The sequence below is a fragment of the Cannabis sativa genome, chromosome 6 (genome assembly GCF_029168945.1).
Source record: "Cannabis sativa cultivar Pink pepper isolate KNU-18-1 chromosome 6, ASM2916894v1, whole genome shotgun sequence".
Taxonomy (NCBI): Eukaryota; Viridiplantae; Streptophyta; class Magnoliopsida; order Rosales; family Cannabaceae; genus Cannabis; species Cannabis sativa.
The window spans coordinates 20,600,651-20,620,599 of record NC_083606.1 but is presented as its reverse complement, the minus strand read 5'-3'; the positions used below and the strand labels follow the sequence as shown (position 1 = coordinate 20,620,599).

At 34.9% G+C, this 19,949-nt stretch overlaps 2 protein-coding genes across 2 annotated transcripts; one reads left to right on the top strand and one right to left on the bottom strand.

The window, feature by feature from the left end:
- Nucleotides 1-272: 272 nt before the first annotated feature.
- On the top strand, nucleotides 273-4,053 carry LOC115695930 (protein ULTRAPETALA 2-like). Its single transcript, XM_030623026.2, has 4 exons — nucleotides 273-477; nucleotides 2,655-2,873; nucleotides 2,984-3,308; nucleotides 3,594-4,053. The coding sequence occupies exons 1-4, from the start codon at nucleotides 468-470 to the stop codon at nucleotides 3,766-3,768; spliced, it is 729 nt and encodes a 242-aa protein (XP_030478886.2). The 5' UTR covers nucleotides 273-467; the 3' UTR covers nucleotides 3,769-4,053.
- A 382-nt stretch (nucleotides 4,054-4,435) lies between these two features.
- LOC115694686 (lysine-specific histone demethylase 1 homolog 2) lies at nucleotides 4,436-7,907 on the bottom strand. The gene is made up of 3 exons (XM_030621770.2): nucleotides 7,659-7,907; nucleotides 5,654-7,367; nucleotides 4,436-5,554 (listed from the first exon to the last, which is right to left on the bottom strand). Exons 2-3 carry the CDS (start codon nucleotides 7,185-7,187, stop codon nucleotides 4,842-4,844), a joined length of 2,247 nt encoding a protein of 748 aa, XP_030477630.1. The 5' UTR covers nucleotides 7,188-7,367; nucleotides 7,659-7,907; the 3' UTR covers nucleotides 4,436-4,841.
- Between the last annotated feature and the right edge of the window lie 12,042 nt (nucleotides 7,908-19,949).

Sequence of the window (19,949 nt, the reverse complement as noted above, 5' to 3'; positions counted from 1 at the left end):
TATTTGACCATATCATAAGAGTTTCATACTATTAAATGATTACCGTTAAATAAGTAGAAAGTAATATAAACGTTAACAAAATGCATTTTGCAAAATTTGATTAACGAGCATAAATTGACCACGTAGACAGTCCAGAGTGACAGTAGTGGAAATGAGTTGTTGCCACTTATTTATCCATTTATTTTATTGCTACACTTGGATTTCATGCTAAAAGGAAGTTAAGGACTACATTTGTATATTAGCAAATTGACAGTAAATTATTTGAACCTAGATGATTTTTACTTTTGCTAAATATAATTGTTAAATTCTTCTTTTATAAGAAGTTTTTCCTCTCTCCCTATTTCTCTCTTCTTGAAGTGAGGTATTTGAAAACTTAACAAATAGCATAAGAAGTGAGGTTTTAGAGACCAAGTCTTAAACTTTAAATCAAGAAAAAGCTGTAAGAAAGCCTACCACATTCACTGAAAATGGCTAGAGGTTAGTTTTTTCTCCTTTTTTCCTCTTCCCCCATCCCACCCCTATCTCTCTTTTTCATTTATTTATTTTAAGTGCACTACATGGAGTTGTTTGTTAAATCATACATTTTCTCAAAAAAAATTTGTAGTCTTTGTTGGGACAAAACATTTATAAGGATGTACACATGAAGTTTTGAGTAAACATCTTAAAGGAAAAATTTTCAAAAGTATTTTTTCTGTTTGATATGTGTAAATTTGAAGGCTAGTTTATGGGTGTATATTATTGAATGTGTAGTTCCATTTTGGTATATGGTGGTGTCGCAATTCAGAATAATGTATAATATCATAGATGTAATTTTATTTTTGAATTGTTTTAATAATATTGTATGAAACGGTACTACATCTATCTCTTATATATCTGTTTAAATTTATATAATAATAAATATAGTTAATAATGTGATTATCATTCTCGATGACAATCAAATTAACAAAACTTAAAGAAAAAGTGGAAAAAAATACATAAATTACAAAATTTATAAGTTATTATGTAATTTGTGTGTTTAATCAATGAGAGTGATTTCTTAAAAAATGTATATTTTGATTAATGCATGATTGCTCTTACAAGTAAAGGTGAAATGTCATAAAAGAAGAATAGAAAATATGTTATGGAAATTATAACATCTTTAAAATTGTAGAAAGGAAAAATCCCATATACTATCTCTCTATTCAAAACCCAAAGATTGTAGAGAATAACAATAACATTAATGCTACACCACATGAAATTCTAGAACTTAAAAATTGTTAACTAGTCTTCACAAATCATTAGCTCTTCACTAACAATGTAATAAATATTATCGTTAGATATATAAAGCTAAAACCCTCCCACATAGAACATTCAAAAGAATTAGATAATACTTAATCATAAACTACTCAAGAACCAATTTGAAGCTTTAAAACCCAACCGAAATCATTACAACAATGGCAGCAATATATATTGAGTTATTAAAAATATTGATTTTGTAACTAATTAAAGCTACACACATGTACACAAATCACACATGAATAATAAAAACGTATTTATGTGTAGATCAAAAGTTATAGGCGTAACAATTTAAACTTGCTCCAAATAGCCTAGCAATTACTTAAAAACCTTAGGAAAGTGGTTATATTCTCCACTTAGTTTAGATAAATTATGTTACAGAAGTATAACAATAAGGGGTATTTATTGAGCAATCAGTAATTAATAATATACACAAAAAATATATACTAAAACACTAGACCTAATGATGTGACAGTGCTTTTTTAAACAGTAGGTGTCAATGTCATTTAAATCAAATTTAATTAGTTGAAAAACATTCACATATTTTTAGGTACTCTTAAGCAATATATATGATTAGGAATACTAAAATACCACACATACGCATGAATCAATTAATGGGTTACATTAAGGTAGAAGATTAGGTATATACATGAATGATTAGGAGTATGACAATGTCATACATAGGCAGGAATCAATAATGGGTTAATGAGTTAGCAAATGTAGCTAGAGACCGAAACTTTCAAACAAACGTTTAAAAGAAATGCATATTACACATTTGGTGTGTATAAAATATACATAAACAACATGATATCATATCCAAAGTTGCACACGTTTATCTCACATACATAATTTGGCAAAGAACCAAAACCGTTCAAGGAAATAAAAAAATAAAATGAATTTTTCTCACAAAATCAAACCAAAATGGGGAGGACTTTACTATTTTAAGTGCATATCAATAAAGCTACAAAGCATTAACTTAAGAAACGGAAATTTTTTACTTTTAAACTGACATTGAAAAGAAAAACCCGAGCCGAGTCTCTCCCTTGAATCACGTACTTTTCTTTTTCTTACCATGCAAAAAAACTCATACACTTGTCTAATTAATATAATTTGCCATTCTTATATACCACTACATGTGTTTACTTCTCTTTTACGACTATACTTTTATGTCAGTTTATTTTATTAAGTATAAATATATATACATGTAAATACAGATCCATGTATTTTGGTTAAGCAGCTATAGCCCATAGCTATAGCTAGTAACATCTAAGGTACTCAGCACACACAATCTTCCTGTACTTCACAGCATGTTATACTGAAGATATATGTATATTTGTATATATATATATATATGTGAGTGTGTTGATATGTAAATGCAGGAGGAGTTGGGACAAAGAAGAGTACTATTAGGGGAGCGAGTGAAATGTTGAGTGATGAGAATCTGAAGGACATAGATGGGCTTCGGCGTGGGCCAGACTACATTGAAGTCACATGCGGCTGCACTAGCCAGAAGTTTGGGGACTCTATTGGTAAGCTCAAGGTCTTCAGTTCAGGCCAGTTTCTCATATCCTGCAATTGCTCTGATGGTTGCAAAGAAGGCAAGTACTTTAAATAACATTTGATTAAAGCGTGTATGTTATTTTGGTATGTGGGTTCATATCTCAAACACAAAGGCTATTACTGAATTCATTAATTAATGGTGGCACAGAAAGGTTGACCCTTGAAGAGTTTGAGAAACATTCATCAAGAAGAGGCCCCAAAAATTGGAAAAGGAACGTTTGGGTCAGGGTGGACAGAGCCAAAGTTCCATTGTGGAAAAGTGGTCTGCTGAAATATTACAAGCACGGCTCAAACCTTCCAACCCCGGGAGACTGCATTCGTCGTAAATGGAACTTCCATAGGGACGAGTTCATTAGCTGCTCGCGGTGTAAGAAAGAACGCAGGTTTCGCTTAAGGACCAAAGAGGAATGCAGAATCTTCCATGATGCTTTGGCCACTAGGAGGTGGAAGTGTTCTGATAGGCCTTATGACAAGTAAGTTGTATTTTGTGATTGTTTGTTCATGTTTTACACTGAATTACAAGTCTAGTTTTTTTTTTTCAGGTTTTCTTAAAGAAATTTAACTTAGTTGAGTAGAGATGAACTTCTACATCTTTCATTTCTACCATATTTTCTATTGCGTAGACAAACTAACTAAGATCCTAAACATTGCTACAAATCTTGTTTTTGTCTTCATGTAGTTTTTTTATTGCGATGATAATCTGTAATTAAACTAAGCTCTATTTTTATTTTCTTCTGATGAATAATTTGACATACCAGAATAACCTGTGAAGATGAAGAAGAGAGGGAGAGCCGTAAGAACGTCAGGGGATGTCCTCGGAATTCATGGTGTCATGGCTGCACCTCTTGTGTCTGCTTTGGCTGCTTAAGATGCCGATACTTCGACTGCAACTGTCGCACTTGTGTCGACTTTATGCAGAATGCATCACCATAGTCACAGACCTCTTGCATCAGTTGGCTGGTCATTATCATTCTTCAATAAAATACTTCAACACATTTTGTTAAGATGAATGTTTTGCAATAGTGATTGATTTTGGTCTTTTTGTTTCTCTCAATCTCCAAAAAAACTAAGTAGAATAAGGTTTCTATAGGAGGCGGTCTCTCATATACATACATTAGTTTCCATTTCTCATCATTTCCTTCTCATTAGAAATGAAAGACTATTTTAAAACTTAAGTTAATCTTTTCTGATTTTACTTATATTTAGAATTACTCTAAATACTATTTTTTTAATTTTTTGTTTTTTTTCAAATTTACGGTTTGATTTCTAAAGTAATTTCTCCGGTAGTTTCTATGTAGATTGCTATACAATTTTTAGTTGCGATTTAAGTTGTTCCGTTAGTTGCAATAGGGATTTCTATATAAAATTCTGTAAAAATACAAAAAAAAAACCTATTTTAAAGTATAAAAATAAAAACACTCAAAAATATAATACTAAGCGAAAATGAAACCTGAAGTAACTGATTTTAGCCGCAGAGACGACGAAAAAAAAAAAACTAGAATTAAATTAGATCAGTACTATGATTAGGACAGTTATTTTAACAGAAATTTCTTACAAGAAAAGTTAAACACCTTATATGCACAAGCAGAGCCCGGTAAAATATAGTAGAATACATAATTCTTGACATGTAAAGAATCCCATTCAAAATTACATTATCATTCTATTTTCATCCAAACAAAAAATGAAAATGATACATCTTTGAAGTACATAAAATTTCAGTCACATATCAAGGCTGTCTCACTAGGTGGCCACCAAGTTGGGGACCGTCAGACTACAAAAAATTCTACATTTACTAAGCAAACTGGCTTTCCAGTCCAAGCTCCAAGAAACTTGATCACTCTTGAAGACAATGAATAACCTACACAGCTATGTTATATACAGAAGTTAGTTGCATCTAAAGATGAAACCAGAGTTTGGAAGGCACCCAAGGGTTTTCATCAAAACTCAAAGGCCAACAGAATGGTTAGAAGATTAAGTTCCTGAAATTAACATAATCTCCACAAAAGTTAAGGCTGTTCAACAAACAAACGATTCCTTCCCCTGCCTCTTCTTGTGCTAACAATATTAGTAATCAAAGAATTACAAAAATTTCCTACAGCACTAGGCCCCATCAGCTTCAATCCAAGACTGTTTACCATGTATGACAACCTACATTCATCTCCTCCTGTGACTTGTTCAAGTTCATGTGCCTGTTCACGAGATATTGTAGTGTAAAGTGGCAATGGCAAGTCAAAGGAATCCCGGAAACTAGTTCCCAAGTCTTCTTGGCCACTGCCTTCGCTAGTGTCAAAAGTAACTCTCAAAAGCCCCATTGATCTTGTGTCTTCTACTAAAGAATCAAACACAAATGAGAATTTTCCAAATTCTAGATCGGGCTTCTTAAAGAGATATGCCAGCATATCATTGTTGGGTCCAACATTTTTTTGAACAAATTTTCTATGATAGTTTTGACGAACCCTTACAGCTTGGTATATGCGTGCAGCTTCTCTCAATCCACTTAAGAAGGCCCCATGCATGGTGGCTGGATATTGCCGAGTTGTGGCCTCACCAGCAAAAAACAGCCTAGTACCCACACTTTCTGCAAGTAAATCATAATCGGAGCCAGATGACCGTACTCTGACATGAGAGTACGAACCATAGGAGAGAGGATCACTGCCCCACCTTGTACATATTGACTGAATGGGATTAGGCACAGTAACACCTTTAGGACTATATATACCTGAAAGGGAAGAAAAAATATTACATATGTACACATTAGATGATGGATGCCATGGAAGCTATATGAAATGAAGTAACAAATTTGAATTATATTAACTACCTCTGAGGACACTTAAAACACGATTGAGCAAACTGGAGGGATCACTGCATTCAAATGTTTCTGCAGCTTCTCCAGCAACAAGTGCAATAAGAACCGGCCCACCAGAAACAGTATGGTAACCATAAAACAAAAAGAACTCTCCACGTTTATGGCTTTGTTCATTGAGACATCCAAATGTGTCCAGGTCTTCTCCCCAGAAAACATGAGGAAATAACATTGCAACTTTATTTAGCAGCCCAAACCCCAATCTGTCAATTGCTGCAAGCTTCCTTTGGGGTAACTCAGGTTCAAATTTAATAGCCTTTTTCTTTAGAACTCCAAGAGGAACAGTGCATAACACCATATCTGCATGAAAAGCTTGATCCCCAGCAATTACTTCAACACCTTCGTTTCCATATCGAATAGTGTTGACAGTTTTCCCATAGAATATGGGAAGCCCTTCACACAATGCTTTTATCAATCTCCAATTACCTCCGGCAAGAAAACAGTGGTCCCCACCCATTTCATAAGGGTCATCTTGATCCCAATAGGCAGCAGAAAGTTCTGAAAGACATCCAGCATTTGCATATTCTAAATTTGCATGGTGCCAATCAAGAAGCTGCCTCTCCTCATCATTTCTAGCTACAGCATACAACTTCCGTAGTCTCTCCAAAACAGAACCCAAGGAAATATCGTATGCAAATCCACCCATAATCTGTCTCAGTTCCATGACTTTGTCAAGCAACTTATTGAAGATAACTTCAACCTTGGAATCGAGTTCCTTATCAACTGGCGACCCATCTGGCTTGTATAAAGGACAATTATCTCTTACTTTATGAAGTGGAATGGTAAGTTGTCTAGCTAGAACTCCAAGAGGATTAGCATGGATACCAGTAATAACACTGCCACCAAGTTCCACGGCAACATATTTACCTTCCTGCCCGATCCTTTGAGTATAAACTCTTCCACCAGGTCGATTTCTACCTTCCAGAATAATAACCTTGAATCCAAACGACAAGAGTTGCCTTGCTGCTGCTAACCCAGCCAGTCCAGCACCAATGATAATAACAGATCCTTCATTTGCCTCATCTGGCACATGAGACGTGAACGATGGTGAAACCCCAAAATTAATGTATCCATTATGCAATAAAAAATCATAGGCTGATGATATCAAATGTTCGTACTCATTACTCACAGTTTCTTTAATTTGTCCCTTTGATAGCCACATTCGAACATTACCCCTCCACCTTGCTAATATATGATTCCTCACAACAATATAATCATTCTGTTCTTTACCACCCAATTTTTTCACTACCCCAGCTCGAATTTCTTCCTCAAGAAGTGCATCAATTGGGAAACCAAGAGACACAGCTATCATAGCTTCAGTTTCAGTTTCTTTCTCCAAATCCTCCTTTGTTCTACTCTTTCTCTTCAATGTAGCACCCAGATGCTTCTCAATGACCTCATCCATCAAATTCTCATCATAGTTCCGTAAACCTGATTTCTTTCTCAAAGAACGCTTCAAAACAGAACTGTTTGAAACCGGAGTTCCCATTGTCCTGTACTGGGTGAATTAACCAAAAGGTTTCCAACCAATCAATCAGTTAACTCACAAACCAACCAGGAAACCACTCTACAATTCTAGGGCATCACACTCATGATAATCTTGTAACTACAAATACAACCAAATGGGCATTCACTTCATCAAAGACATTTAAAAACAGGCTCTGAATTTCTGCACATCTTCCACAAACCACAGGCCATCTATTACTACTATGAAAACAGATAAACCAGAAAATTCACACGTATCTATTCAACATTTCCTATAAAGCATTCTTTATCATAAGTGAGTCAAAACCCAACAAAGATATCTGAGGTGCCAGCCCTAATGTGTAGAGTATTTAACTTAAACCATAAATGTTCCTACACGTTGACAATTTTTGACACAAAATTGCATGTAAAACTGTACAAAAGAATGTTCATGCATGAACGTTCTCGACGAAAAGAAAGGACACTGGTAACTCACCTGGTTGGTCCGAGTGGATTCGCTGAACCGCGAATTTGAGTGAAGTTGAAAAATGGGGAATTAGGGTTTTTGGGCTGCAATCTAAGAAAACGCTTTCAGCGCGTCAACTCACTGAATTAGAAATTTGATGGGAGGGAGGGAAATCAAAGCGGTGCGCGTTTTTCGGGTTTCTAGCATTGGGCCACACCTATATGATTTGTATCCAACGATGAGCCCAATGGTTGAACAGACCAGGAGAGGCTACTTTTTTTTTTTTTTTTTTTTTTTTGAATGAAGGAGAGGCTACTTTTATTATTTATTTATTTAAAATAAAAAAAAAAAAGGAAAAAACACAAATATTTAAAAATATTTGGCAGAAAAGAATAATACACAAATATATGGAACTAATACTCTCTCAAGGGTCCATTCAAAAAAAAAAAAAAAAACTCTCTCAAGGGTTAATAATAGAAAAAAAATTAGGATTTCTCGTTCTTAAATCTTTAGCTATCGGAGGCTGTCTTTTTTCTCTGGCCATGCTTGTTGGCCTTCCTTGTGTTTTGCTATTGCAATTCGATTTTTTTTATTGCAATTAATCTTATCTCTGTGACATGATTTTAAGTATTTTAGCCTTGTCTCTACGACATGATTTTAAGTATTTTAGTCTTGTATGTGTGAAATGGTTTTGTTTTATTTTGTTTCCTTGTTGGTTCTTCTTTGTTCTTCGATGGCTCGACATCAAATCATTGTTAGTGGTTGGTAATAACAAGTTCTCTGCGACTAAAGGAGTTGTTATTAGTGCAGTTACGTACCTTACACAATAGTTGAGTACTCAAGCAACAAGGTTGAATGAACCAGCTGCATCAGTCTTTACTGATGTATCTCCTGAGCGATGGATGAAACGGAGTAGAGTTGTTCTTAAGGTTGATTGTGATGCTGCAATCCTCATCTGATTTTATTTTAGTTTTTTTTGTCAAACGAGCTAAGAATTAGGTGGCTGATTATTTGACTCGTTTTTCTAATTCTAATTCTGGTCGTGTCTCTAATGGAGAAGATGTCCCGATCGAATTGCAAGCTATTATTGTAGTTGATTGTCATTAATAAAATTCAATGATTTATTCAAAAAATAATAAATAGATAAACAAATTTACCAAAAATATAGTCTGTATAAATAGAATTAGCATAAAAACTTAGTAAAATCACAAAAATTTCTCTACCATTTTCTCACGCAACTCTCCTTCTCACCTTCGACTAAATTTTAAGATTCTTCTTCCTAAACTTATTCTTTATTAATCACACATTGTTGATTGTTCTTCTACAACTCGGTTGTCGATGATCTTTTCCAACTACGGTGACCTGAAACTCTGGTTCTCTAATCACGATCTACAACTCTAGTCATGCAAGACCTTCTCTGATTATAACCATCATCTAACACTAAGAAAAAGTGTCGCAATAATAATCATTAACAAAATAGCATCTACCTCACAACCACAACCAAGAATTCTTGATCAAAACCTCTAACACAACAGAAAATATTTTAAAATAAAAAAATTAAAAAACCAAGAACATTTATATATATATATATATTATTTTAGAGTCAATCCAAAAACTAAATAAATTTTAATGATATCTGTATGTATATATATACTTTATTTAATTCTCAATATATATAATCGAGTTTGATACTATTATCTTTAATTGTCTTAATGTTAGTTCTTGAATCAATGTTATTAGTTTTAACTATTATTTGGTAAAAATATTTTGATTATAAGTATAAGTATAATAATTTGATATATATTTGAATGTTAAATTATTAATATTTTATGTTTAGTAATTTATATATAGATATCAAAAAATTCCTTATTCATATATGAGGTTATGACTTGTATTACATAGAGAACTAAGATTGTCATTCATGTTTCTGAACAGGTGACACGAGGCATAAAAAGAAAGGGATAATCTCACTAATTAAAATCCCCCAATATAACCCAGTCGCTGAGAAGCTTCACTAATCCAATAATAGGTCAAGACCAAGACATATGCGGATGTCTACCTTACCTGACCTCGGCTTCGTGAACACGAAAGACATATTACCACTCCGGAACCCAGAGTGGCCCAAACTGGAAGTCTGTCCAACTAATACCCAGATGGATACTTGAAAGGCTTATCACAGACATTGATTGCCCAAAAGTATCACAGACGTGTACCTTGGATACTACAACCGAAATCGCCCAGCGACAGTTATGTTTTTTCTAATATAGAATTAGATCTTGTCCCCTGTGTTAGAACATGGTAGTGCACACACCTCATACACCTTTTTGCCAAAAGGTTATTCTAGGCATCTACTTTTAAAGGTTGAACCTTTTGGCGACACATGTCCACTACGTACAGTTGTCCTCTATTGTCTAGCTGCTGCAACACACGAGCACAATTCCTTCCAAGGCACCCAACAATCATTTCTTTTTTGCATGTATGCCACCCCATTAGTGGGCTTTTTGTAGGAACCCTAGGCAGACCATGAGCATGTCCATACCCGCCCTACACCCTATAAGTACCCTTCTATTCCCATATGAGGACAGGATGATAACCTAGATAGTTGAAGCTCTACTCATATTATTCTAAGCATTCCTCTTCTTCAAGAGAAACAATTATACAGAGTTAGAGTTTCTTACAAAATATTATAAACACATCAAATGTGCCCTTAGAGGCCAATATATTGACTCATGGACTAAGGTTAATCAACACCTAAACCATGTAAAATTCTCTATTTTATTTATTTTTGCATTTCATTACTTAAGCTCTTAAAAATTTTGATAAATATTTTGGTGCTTTTGCTGAAAGTTGAAGAAAGACCTAAACCCATAGTGTTGCTAAAACCATTGTGTTTACCCAAAAGACAATTCCTAAAAAGACTCCTCCAAGTGACCTTGACACTATCATGGAGTAAGTAAACCCTCTCTTGCCAGAGCATGCCCAGCTGGGTGATGCGAGAGGTGGAGATATGTCCAACATTGACAATCGAGAGGATAACTTGAACAACCAGCACGAAAAATTTGACGATGAGAGAGTTATTGAAAATGAGGAGGAAGACTATGATGGATAATATGTTAAAGATTGATATTACAAAGATGGCTACCATTACGAGCATGACCCTGAAGTAGTTTGAGTGTCCAAAGAGTTGCTCAAGACCAAACAAAAGTTGGCCCATCAAGAGAAATTTTATCAAAGAATGGAGAGAATGATGGCTCGCTTCTGAGCTAAGTTTGGAGATCTGGACGAGGGAGATTCAGACGATGACCCCTCGGTGGAATGTGTTAGAGGAAATAACAAGGAAAACCCTACTAACACTGGAATCTTTGCTCTTGTACAAGACAAGGGAAAAGCTAAAGTAGGTGACCCACAAAACCCTACAGCTCTCGTACAAGAAAAATAGCTAAGTTTACAAGCTCTAATTTCTAGAGAAAGAAATTAGAAAGAGATGCTCTAACCTTGTAGATACTTTTCTGAATGTGAAAAATAAGTTAGAGGAGCTCTCTTTTCATAGGGAAAGATGTTATATTAAAATAATAATAAAATATTCCAAAAATATGGAAAAACATATTTAGGATATTTTTGACAGATGATGATGATCTAATAGTGAAATTAACCTCGAAGGTCTATCGTCAATTTTTTAAAAATTAAGTAGTGTCCGCGGGACCCGTAAGTAAGTTGTAGCTTAAATTTGTAACTCTCTTGAGGCTGAAATTTAAAGTTGAAGTCTTCAAAATTTGGATTAGAGTGTGCGATATGACATGATAGAGCATTGAAATATCATCGAAATTCAAGTTGAATTGTGTCAATCAAATTAATATTTAGTGAGTTATGACTAATTTACTATAGGTTGCTCTGATACCAATGCCCAGGTTAACATATGACGTCAACTTAGACGCTGGGCCAAGGAAAAAACATGTTGAAGATGTAATTCGATGCCTAATTTATATTTTGACATCACTTAGCTATTTTATGTGCTCTAGTGAAGCCATTCACTAGTTCTCGAAGATGTTGCTATTTCATAGAATCGGGAAACTCAAAACCACTCGATTCGCAACTAAGTCACTAGTTTGCCGAAAAAAATGAAAATATGAAGTTATGAATTTGACTTGTATAATTTCATATCTCTCATTTACCATGAAAAACTAGACAAACACTTGAGACGGAATTAAAATTGGATAAGTAGAACCTAGCGCACTAGGTCACCTGTGAACCTAGGCATTGGTTGCTCCTTCTAGAGCTTCCAGGATGCAGTTTTTATATTTTCAAAGTTCTTGAAATCAAGGATGAGGTTCCATACCCCATTTTTGACCATCCGGAGAGAATGCTTAGAGCATAATTTGTATTTGGATGATTGAAACTAGCGCACCAGGTTGATTGTCAACTTGGGCGCTTGGCCCAGCAACATGAGCTTAGTTTTTTGCCCCTTGGGATTCCCGTTTTCTCCTCGAGTTTACTTATATCTTCGTTATTTCATTATATCCAGAACACTTTTTCAAAAACATGGTTGTATCAGTGAAGTCGATGCAAGTCCTCCACTTTTCGTTTTGTTTAGCACCAAAACAGGGTTGGATACCTAAATTTGGTAGAAATCTTCCTTCATGAATTTGTTCTCTCGCAAACTTTCAACTTCTTCCTTGAGAGATTTAGAGTGCTCTTTGTCAAGGAGTCTGCATTTTTGTTGCATGGGTCTAAAGTTTTCTTTTTCTATGTTGAGGGCATGACAAATGACCTTGGAATCGATCCCGATCATATCCTCATGCAACCAAGCAAAGATGTCTTGGTTTTTCCTATGGTAAGCCATGAGACTTATTCTTAAAGCCTCCGTCAAGTTCTTATCAATCTTCACCATCTTGGTTAAGTCCATCATGTTGAGGGGAATTTTCTCAAGTTCCTCAGTTGGACTAACTTCCGAGTCAATTTCCCCAAAATGATGGTCGTTGTCCTCCACGTCTTTGGAACACCTTCAAGTGGTTTTAAGTGTTGTCTCCATCCTCTCCTTGGTTACAAACTTAGAGGTCTTAATTGTCAGGCTGACCTTCGTGGGAGAGGTCTTGCTCATCCCCTTGGATGTTGGAACAATAGAGGAGGTCTTCTTTGCAAGAGTTAGTGAATCGTTGTAACACTTCAGGGTCGTTCACTGATTACCAAGGAGGAAACCCATACTAGTTGCTGTCAAAAACTTGATAGTAAAGTGGTATATTGACAAGATGGCTCGAAGATTGCATAGAGTTGGACTTTTAAGCATCACGTTGTATGAAGACTTCATGTCCACCACTATGAACATGGCCATGATGGTGGTCTTCCTTAGGGTAGTGGCTATAGTAAGTGGTAGCTTGATCTTACCATATGAAGCTATACCTGCTACGTTGAATCTATACATCAATTATTTGCATGGCTTTAACTCTTTAAGTAACAAACCTATCTGCTCTAGGGTTTGTTTAAACAAGGATGTTTGTGTTGGGTTTTATACCCTAAATAAAACTCTTTACAATCTGATTAGTTATCAATATAAGAAATTTGAAGTGATTAATGTTTGCATGAGTTTTACATGCTAATGGTTTAATATGTTTATTACATTCACACACACAAAATCAGTTAAATCCAGATCATATGTTTATTCACAATTACAGTATCGTCAACACAATGGAATGTGATTGTGATCATATGAATCAAAAGACTAGGTCCCTGTTTCATCAGTGTTTTGGATTTACACAAATGTGATAATCAGCGATGATGTGTACTTACACTTGGAGTAAGTGTTATGTTCTTTCCAGGACATTAGTAAAGTATACTAGTTTCAGTATGGAGTATACATTGGACTGGACCGATATTGCAACTAAGTTAAGATATTACAAACTTAGCGTCATATATATCTTTCCAAGTCAATATCAGTAGTTGATCTTAAGATTAAAAGAATCTAAATCCTAATATGCTTAGGCTCAACTCAGGAGTACTATTCATGTTCTTTGATTTATTAGTTAAGCCTACTTTTGGGTCAGGGCGATACGTATATTTTGGGAACATGATGGTATGATTGAGTGGGAGTGCTGAACATAAATATGGAATCTATAGCTTCTACTGGTGTATAGAAGTCAAGTGATGATTCCCTTCGAGCTTAGCAAATAGAAGTAAATGGATGAGCTCTTGTTTAACTAACTAATTATTAGATCACTAAACACCATTTACAGGTAGCTAAGTGTTTTAAGGGACAAAATACATTGAGGGGTGAGAACGGTAAAATTATCCCATCTCGATGTAAATCATCTATATAGAGGATCTTTAAATCACAATAAGATTATAACAATAGTTAAAGGAGATAGCATATTGATATCGTGGAACATATAATATGCTCTATATAAGTCTGAGAGTGCAATTCTAAGTTCTAAGAGTGGATTCAACGAAGAATCAATAAGTAGGAATTTACTTGATAAATTTGGTTCACTTATTGGAAGCTCAGCATATAGATCCATGGTCCCTATTCTAGTTGAGAACATTCTGCTTGTAAGACTCATTAATTGATTCATGATTGATCAATTATAATTCTAAAGTTAGACTATGTCTAATTTATGAATTTTCACTAAGCAGGGGTGAAATTATAAAGAAAAGAGATTCTAGGTTTATTTATTTATTAATGGACTTTATATGTCTAATTAATAATTAAATTAAATGACAATATTATTTAATAATCTATTTTAGTTATTAAATAATTAGTTTTGGCATTTAAAAGGTTAGAATTGGAAAATTGGCGTTTTTGAGAAAATAGAAATAAAATTTGTTAAAACTGCAAAATCAAGTGGGGCCCATTGTCACACCATGGCCGGCCACTAATTGTGGAAATTCAAATTGATGTTTTCATTATTTTAATGCCAAATAATTCCTAATCTAAACCTAGTAGTTGCTTATAAATAGAAAGTGATGGCTCAGTCAAATCACATGCTTTTAACAAGTTTTCATAACATCTTCTCACAGAAATTTCTCTCTTCAGAAAAATTGAATCTTCCCTATTTTCTATACCTTGGCCGAAACCCTCTTCTCTTTTCCTCTTCTAAATTTCGACCCTAGTGAAAGAGTAAGTGCCCACACACAACAAGTAGTAACTCAATCATAGATTGGAAGACTGTGAAGGATCAAACTCAAAGAAGAAGGACATTTGGGCTCAGATCTTGATTATACTCTGCGACAGAAAGGATACAAGGGTTAGAGATCTGAGTGGAAGGAGACATTAATTCCGCTGCATCAATGTAAGGTTTTCTTAACTTTATATGTGTTTATTTTATCGTTTTAGAAAGTTCATATTTAGGGTGTTAAACAACATACTTGTGAGTAGATCTAAGATCTTGGTAAATAAGTTTCCAACAGTTTGAAGACGCTCCATCATTAACCATCACTCTTGCCACCATCATGTTTGCTATTTGCACCTCAAAAACTAAAGGATCGTTGTGTGGGTAGCTGACATGATCTAAGTTGGATTCTTCGAATGTGATTGGATCACACTCGTGGCATTGAGATTTTGGAGGATGCTCCATAACCTCCAATACCAACCGGGTTTCAAGGTCAAGTAGAGTATAGATTTTCATACCAACCGGGTATCCAATGAACACACAAGCCCGAGATCTTGGGGAAAATTTGTCCCTTGAGTTATCCAAGGTGGAAGCATAGGCAAGGCAATCAAAGATACAGAGATGATCATAAGAAGGCAACCTGTTATACAACAACTCAAAAGAATACTTGAAGTTAAGTAAAACAGATGGCGTGCAATTCATTAAATAGACAACAGTATTAATAAAGTAACTCCAATACCCAAGAGATAAACGAGATTGTAAAGCAAGAGAACAAGCAACATTCAATATGTGTTGATGCTTTTGTTCAACAACATAATTTTATTGTGGTCTTTCTACACATGAGTGATAAGGAAGAATGCCTTTAGTTGTAAAGAAAGGACAAGTTTAGTTTGTTCGCATTATCACATCGTATGCCTTTAATAGAAATAGAAAATTGATTTAGTACATGAGCATAAAATTGAGGTATGATAGTGTTGACATCAAATTTATTTTTAAGCATATAAACCTAAGTATGTCTAGTGTGATCATCAACAATAGTAAGAAAATATCGATAACCTTCTATGCTGATTTTGTGAAAGGACCACAAATATCCAAATGAATTAAGTCAAAAGCAGTATGAGCCATTATGTTAGCTGAATTAAAGGGTAGTCTTTTTTGCTTAGCTAAATGACATACATGGCAAGGAAACAAAGATGAGTCAGAATCATTAAAACGAAGAATTTTATTCAAGAATTTAGTAATCCGTACAGAGGGATGTCCAAGGCGTAAATGCCATTTGTGTACAACATTACAAAAACTATTAGATTAAACAGAATCACAAGTAGAATTATTTTATTGTTTGAAAAAGGAAAGTTGTCCAATGCAATTAGCAATCTCAATCTGTAGATTCTGACTCGTGTTGTGAATAAAAGAACTAGAATGTGAGAATAAATTAGAATATTTTGGATCTTGAACAATAGAAGTGACCGATAAAATGTTAAACTAAAAATCAGGTATAGAAAGCACGTTAGTTAAACAAAAATTAACATTAATGTGAAAAATACCAGATTTAGTAATAGGGATTTTTATACCAGTAGGGAAAGTAATATGCGAAGCACTAGGGATAGTATCAAAAGAAGTAAAACATGTTTTATCAAAACAAACATGGTGGGTAGCCCTAATATCAACTATCCAAAAATTATTTGAGAAAGATACAGATTTACCAGTGAGGTTAGATGCCAGTGGAGTGTTGACATCAACGGTTGATTGAGGTTGTTGAGCATGGTGAATCTATTGAGTGAGTTGTGAAATCATTTCTTGAAGCGAAGCAAGTTTGTCTGAAATAGAGTGAGAAGCAAAAGCTTGATTAGCAGTCGGACCTTTGACTTGGGAACCCCGATCCGAAGTGGAGCGCTGTGAAGGGTCGAATTTGCACTTGTCAAAATACCTGGGAGGAAAACCATGGAGAATATAACATTTCTCCTTTAACTGTCCTAGTTTCTAGCAGTAAGTGCAGAAAGGTCACATCTTTTTATTGCGAGAAGGATTTGAGGGTTGTGATGAAGTGGAAACAATGAGGTTCAGGAGAATGCAGAGTTTTCTTTGTCGCTCATACTGAAAGATAGTAGATAACACCTTCGATAGAGATGGGAAGGGTTTGGTGATAACACTTGATCCCAAACTGCCTGGTACAATTTGTTGAGGCCATTAATGAACCGAATGACCTTTTCTTGGTTCCAAAATTTGGCATTATCAGTGGAAGCTTGACAAGTGCAAAGGAGATTAGGTCGGAGCTCATTGATCTCATCCCATATAGCCCGAAGCTTGGTGAAATAGGGATTGACAGATTCATCTCCTTTTCGTAAATCTGTGAGAGATTCTTGAAGTTCAAAAAGACGAGGTCCATTCCCTTGACTAAATCAGTTAGTAAGCTCAGTCCACATCTCATGAGCAGTATCAAGAAACATTATAATACTCTTAATATCCAAAGAAACACAATGAATAATCCAAGATATTACCATTTGGTTGCAGCGGGTCCATGAATGGAACAATGGATTGGATGGATCTGGTTGTGGCAAGGTACCATCGACGAAGCCAATCATATTTTTGGCACCGACAGTAGGATTGAAGTCGCGACATCACTGTTGAAAATTATGGTTCGAAAGAGGGGGAGTAACAAGAATGAGTCCTGGATGATCGCCTGAACCGATGAAATACGGATTGTCTTCATTAGTCGGACGATCGTGAGATTCTAAATGAGACATGGATCCAGTAGAAGAATGAGGATGATGATGGGCAACAAGAATCATCGATGGAGCTTCGAAAGTGATGGAAGAGGGAGGATTCGTACGATCAGGACAATGACAAAGATCTCTAAGAGGAACATCACCAATGTATGCTGTCAAAGTGCCAATCGGAGGAGTTGGTCTGACCTGTGGAGCGACAGACTGAGCAACTGGAGCTTGCTCGGAGACGATCAGGGGAACAATAGAAGCATCAATCGGAATAGCGACAGAATCTGGTACGGTAGAAGTGTTAGAAATTATTTTACCAGGATCTTAGATCTACTCACAAGTATGTTGTTTAAACACCCTAAATATGAACTTTCTAAAATGATAAATTAAACACATATAAAGTTAAGAAAACCTTACATTGATGCAGCAGAATTAATGTCTCCTTCCACTCAGATCTCTAACCCTTGTATCCTTTCTGTAGCAGAGTATAATCAAGATCTGAGCCCGAATGTCCTTCTTCTTCAAGTTTGATCCTTCACAGTCTTCCAATCTATGATTGAGTTACTGCTTGCTGTGTGTGGGAACTTACTCTTTCACTAGGGTTGAAATTTATGAAGAGAGAAAAGAGGAGAGGGTTTCGGCCAGGTATAGAAACTAGGGAAGGCTCAGTTTTTCTGAAGAGAAAAATTTCTGTCAGAAAGGCTTATGAAAACCTATGATTTGACTGAGCCATCACTTTCTATTTATAGGCAACTACTAGGTTTAGGTTAGGAATTATTTAGCATTAAAATAATGAAAATATTAATTTGAAATCCCACAAATAGTGGCCGGCCATGGTGTATTTTATGGGCCCCACTTGATTTTGCAGTTTTAACAAATTTTATCTCTATTTTCTCAAAAACGCCAATTTTCCAATTCTAACCTTTTAAATGTCAAAACTAATTATTTAATAACTAAAATAGATTATTAAATAATATTGTCATTTAATTTAATTATTAACTAGACATATAAAGTCCATTAATAAATAAATAAACCTAGAATCTCTTTTCTTTACAATTTCACCCCTGCTTAGTGAAAATTCATAAAATTAGACATAGTCTAATTTTAGAATTATAATTGATCAATCACGAATCAATTAATGAGTCTTACAAGCAGAATGTTCTCAACTAGAATGGGGACCATGGATCTATATGCTGAGCTTCCAATAAGTGAACCAAATTTACCAAGTAAATTCCTACTTATTAATTCTTCGTTGAATCCACTCTTAGAACTTAGAATTGCACTCTCAGACTTATATAGAGCATATTATATGTTCCACGATATCAATATGCTATCTCATTTAACCATTGTTATAATCTTATTGTGATTTAAAGATCCTCTATATAGATGATCTACATCGAGATGAGATTTCTTTACCGTTCTCACCCCTCAATGTATTTTGCCCCTTAAAACACTTAGCTACCTGTAAATGGTGTTTAGTGATCTAATGATTAGTCAGTTAAACAAGAGCTCATCCTTTTACTTCTATTTGCTAAGCTCGAAGGGAATCATCACTTGACTTCTATACACCAGTAGAAGCTATAGATTCCATATTTATGTTTAGCACTCCAACTCAATCATACTATCATGTTCCCAAAATATACGTATCACCCTGACCTAAAAGTAGGCTTAACTAATAAATAAAAGAACATGAATAGTACTCTTGAGTTGAGCCTAAGTATATCAAGATTTAGATTCTTTTAATCTTAAGATCAACTACTAATATTGATTTGGAAAGATATATATAACGGTAAGTTTGTAATATCTTAACTTAGTTGTAATATCGGTCCAGTCCAATGTATACTCCATACATTCGAAACTAGTATACTTTACTAATGTCCTGGAAAGAACATAACACTTACTCCAAGTGTAAGTACACATCATCGCTGATTATCACACTAGTGTAAATCCAATAACACTGATGAAACAGGGACCAAGTCTTTTGATTCATATGATCACAATCACATTCTACTGTGGGTAACGATACTATAATTGTGAATAAACATATGATCTGGATTTAACTGATTCTGTGTGTAAACGTAATAAACATCTTAAACCGTTAGCATGTAAAATTCATGCAAACATCAATCACTTCAAATTTCTTATATTGATAACTAATCAGATTGTAAAGAGTTTTATTTAGGGAATAAAACCCAACAAGAAGGGCCTGTGATTGGAGAAGAACCAGAGGACATCAATTTAACAATGTGGGCTGATCTTCGACAGTTTCACGAACGAAATCTAGAGTTGAGCATCATGGAAGATCGTCGGCAAGAGAACCAGAAGTTGGAGCTAACACCGGAGGAAGGCCACTACGCATGCGAGTCATGGCAGAGATTCAGCAAAAAAAAATGGATCTTGGTCAAGCAAGGTTAAGGTTAGGTTTTCTCTCTCTTAGTCTGATACCATATTAGAGAGATGGAGAGGGAAAATGTTTTTTTATTAATCTGAATATATGTATTAAATGA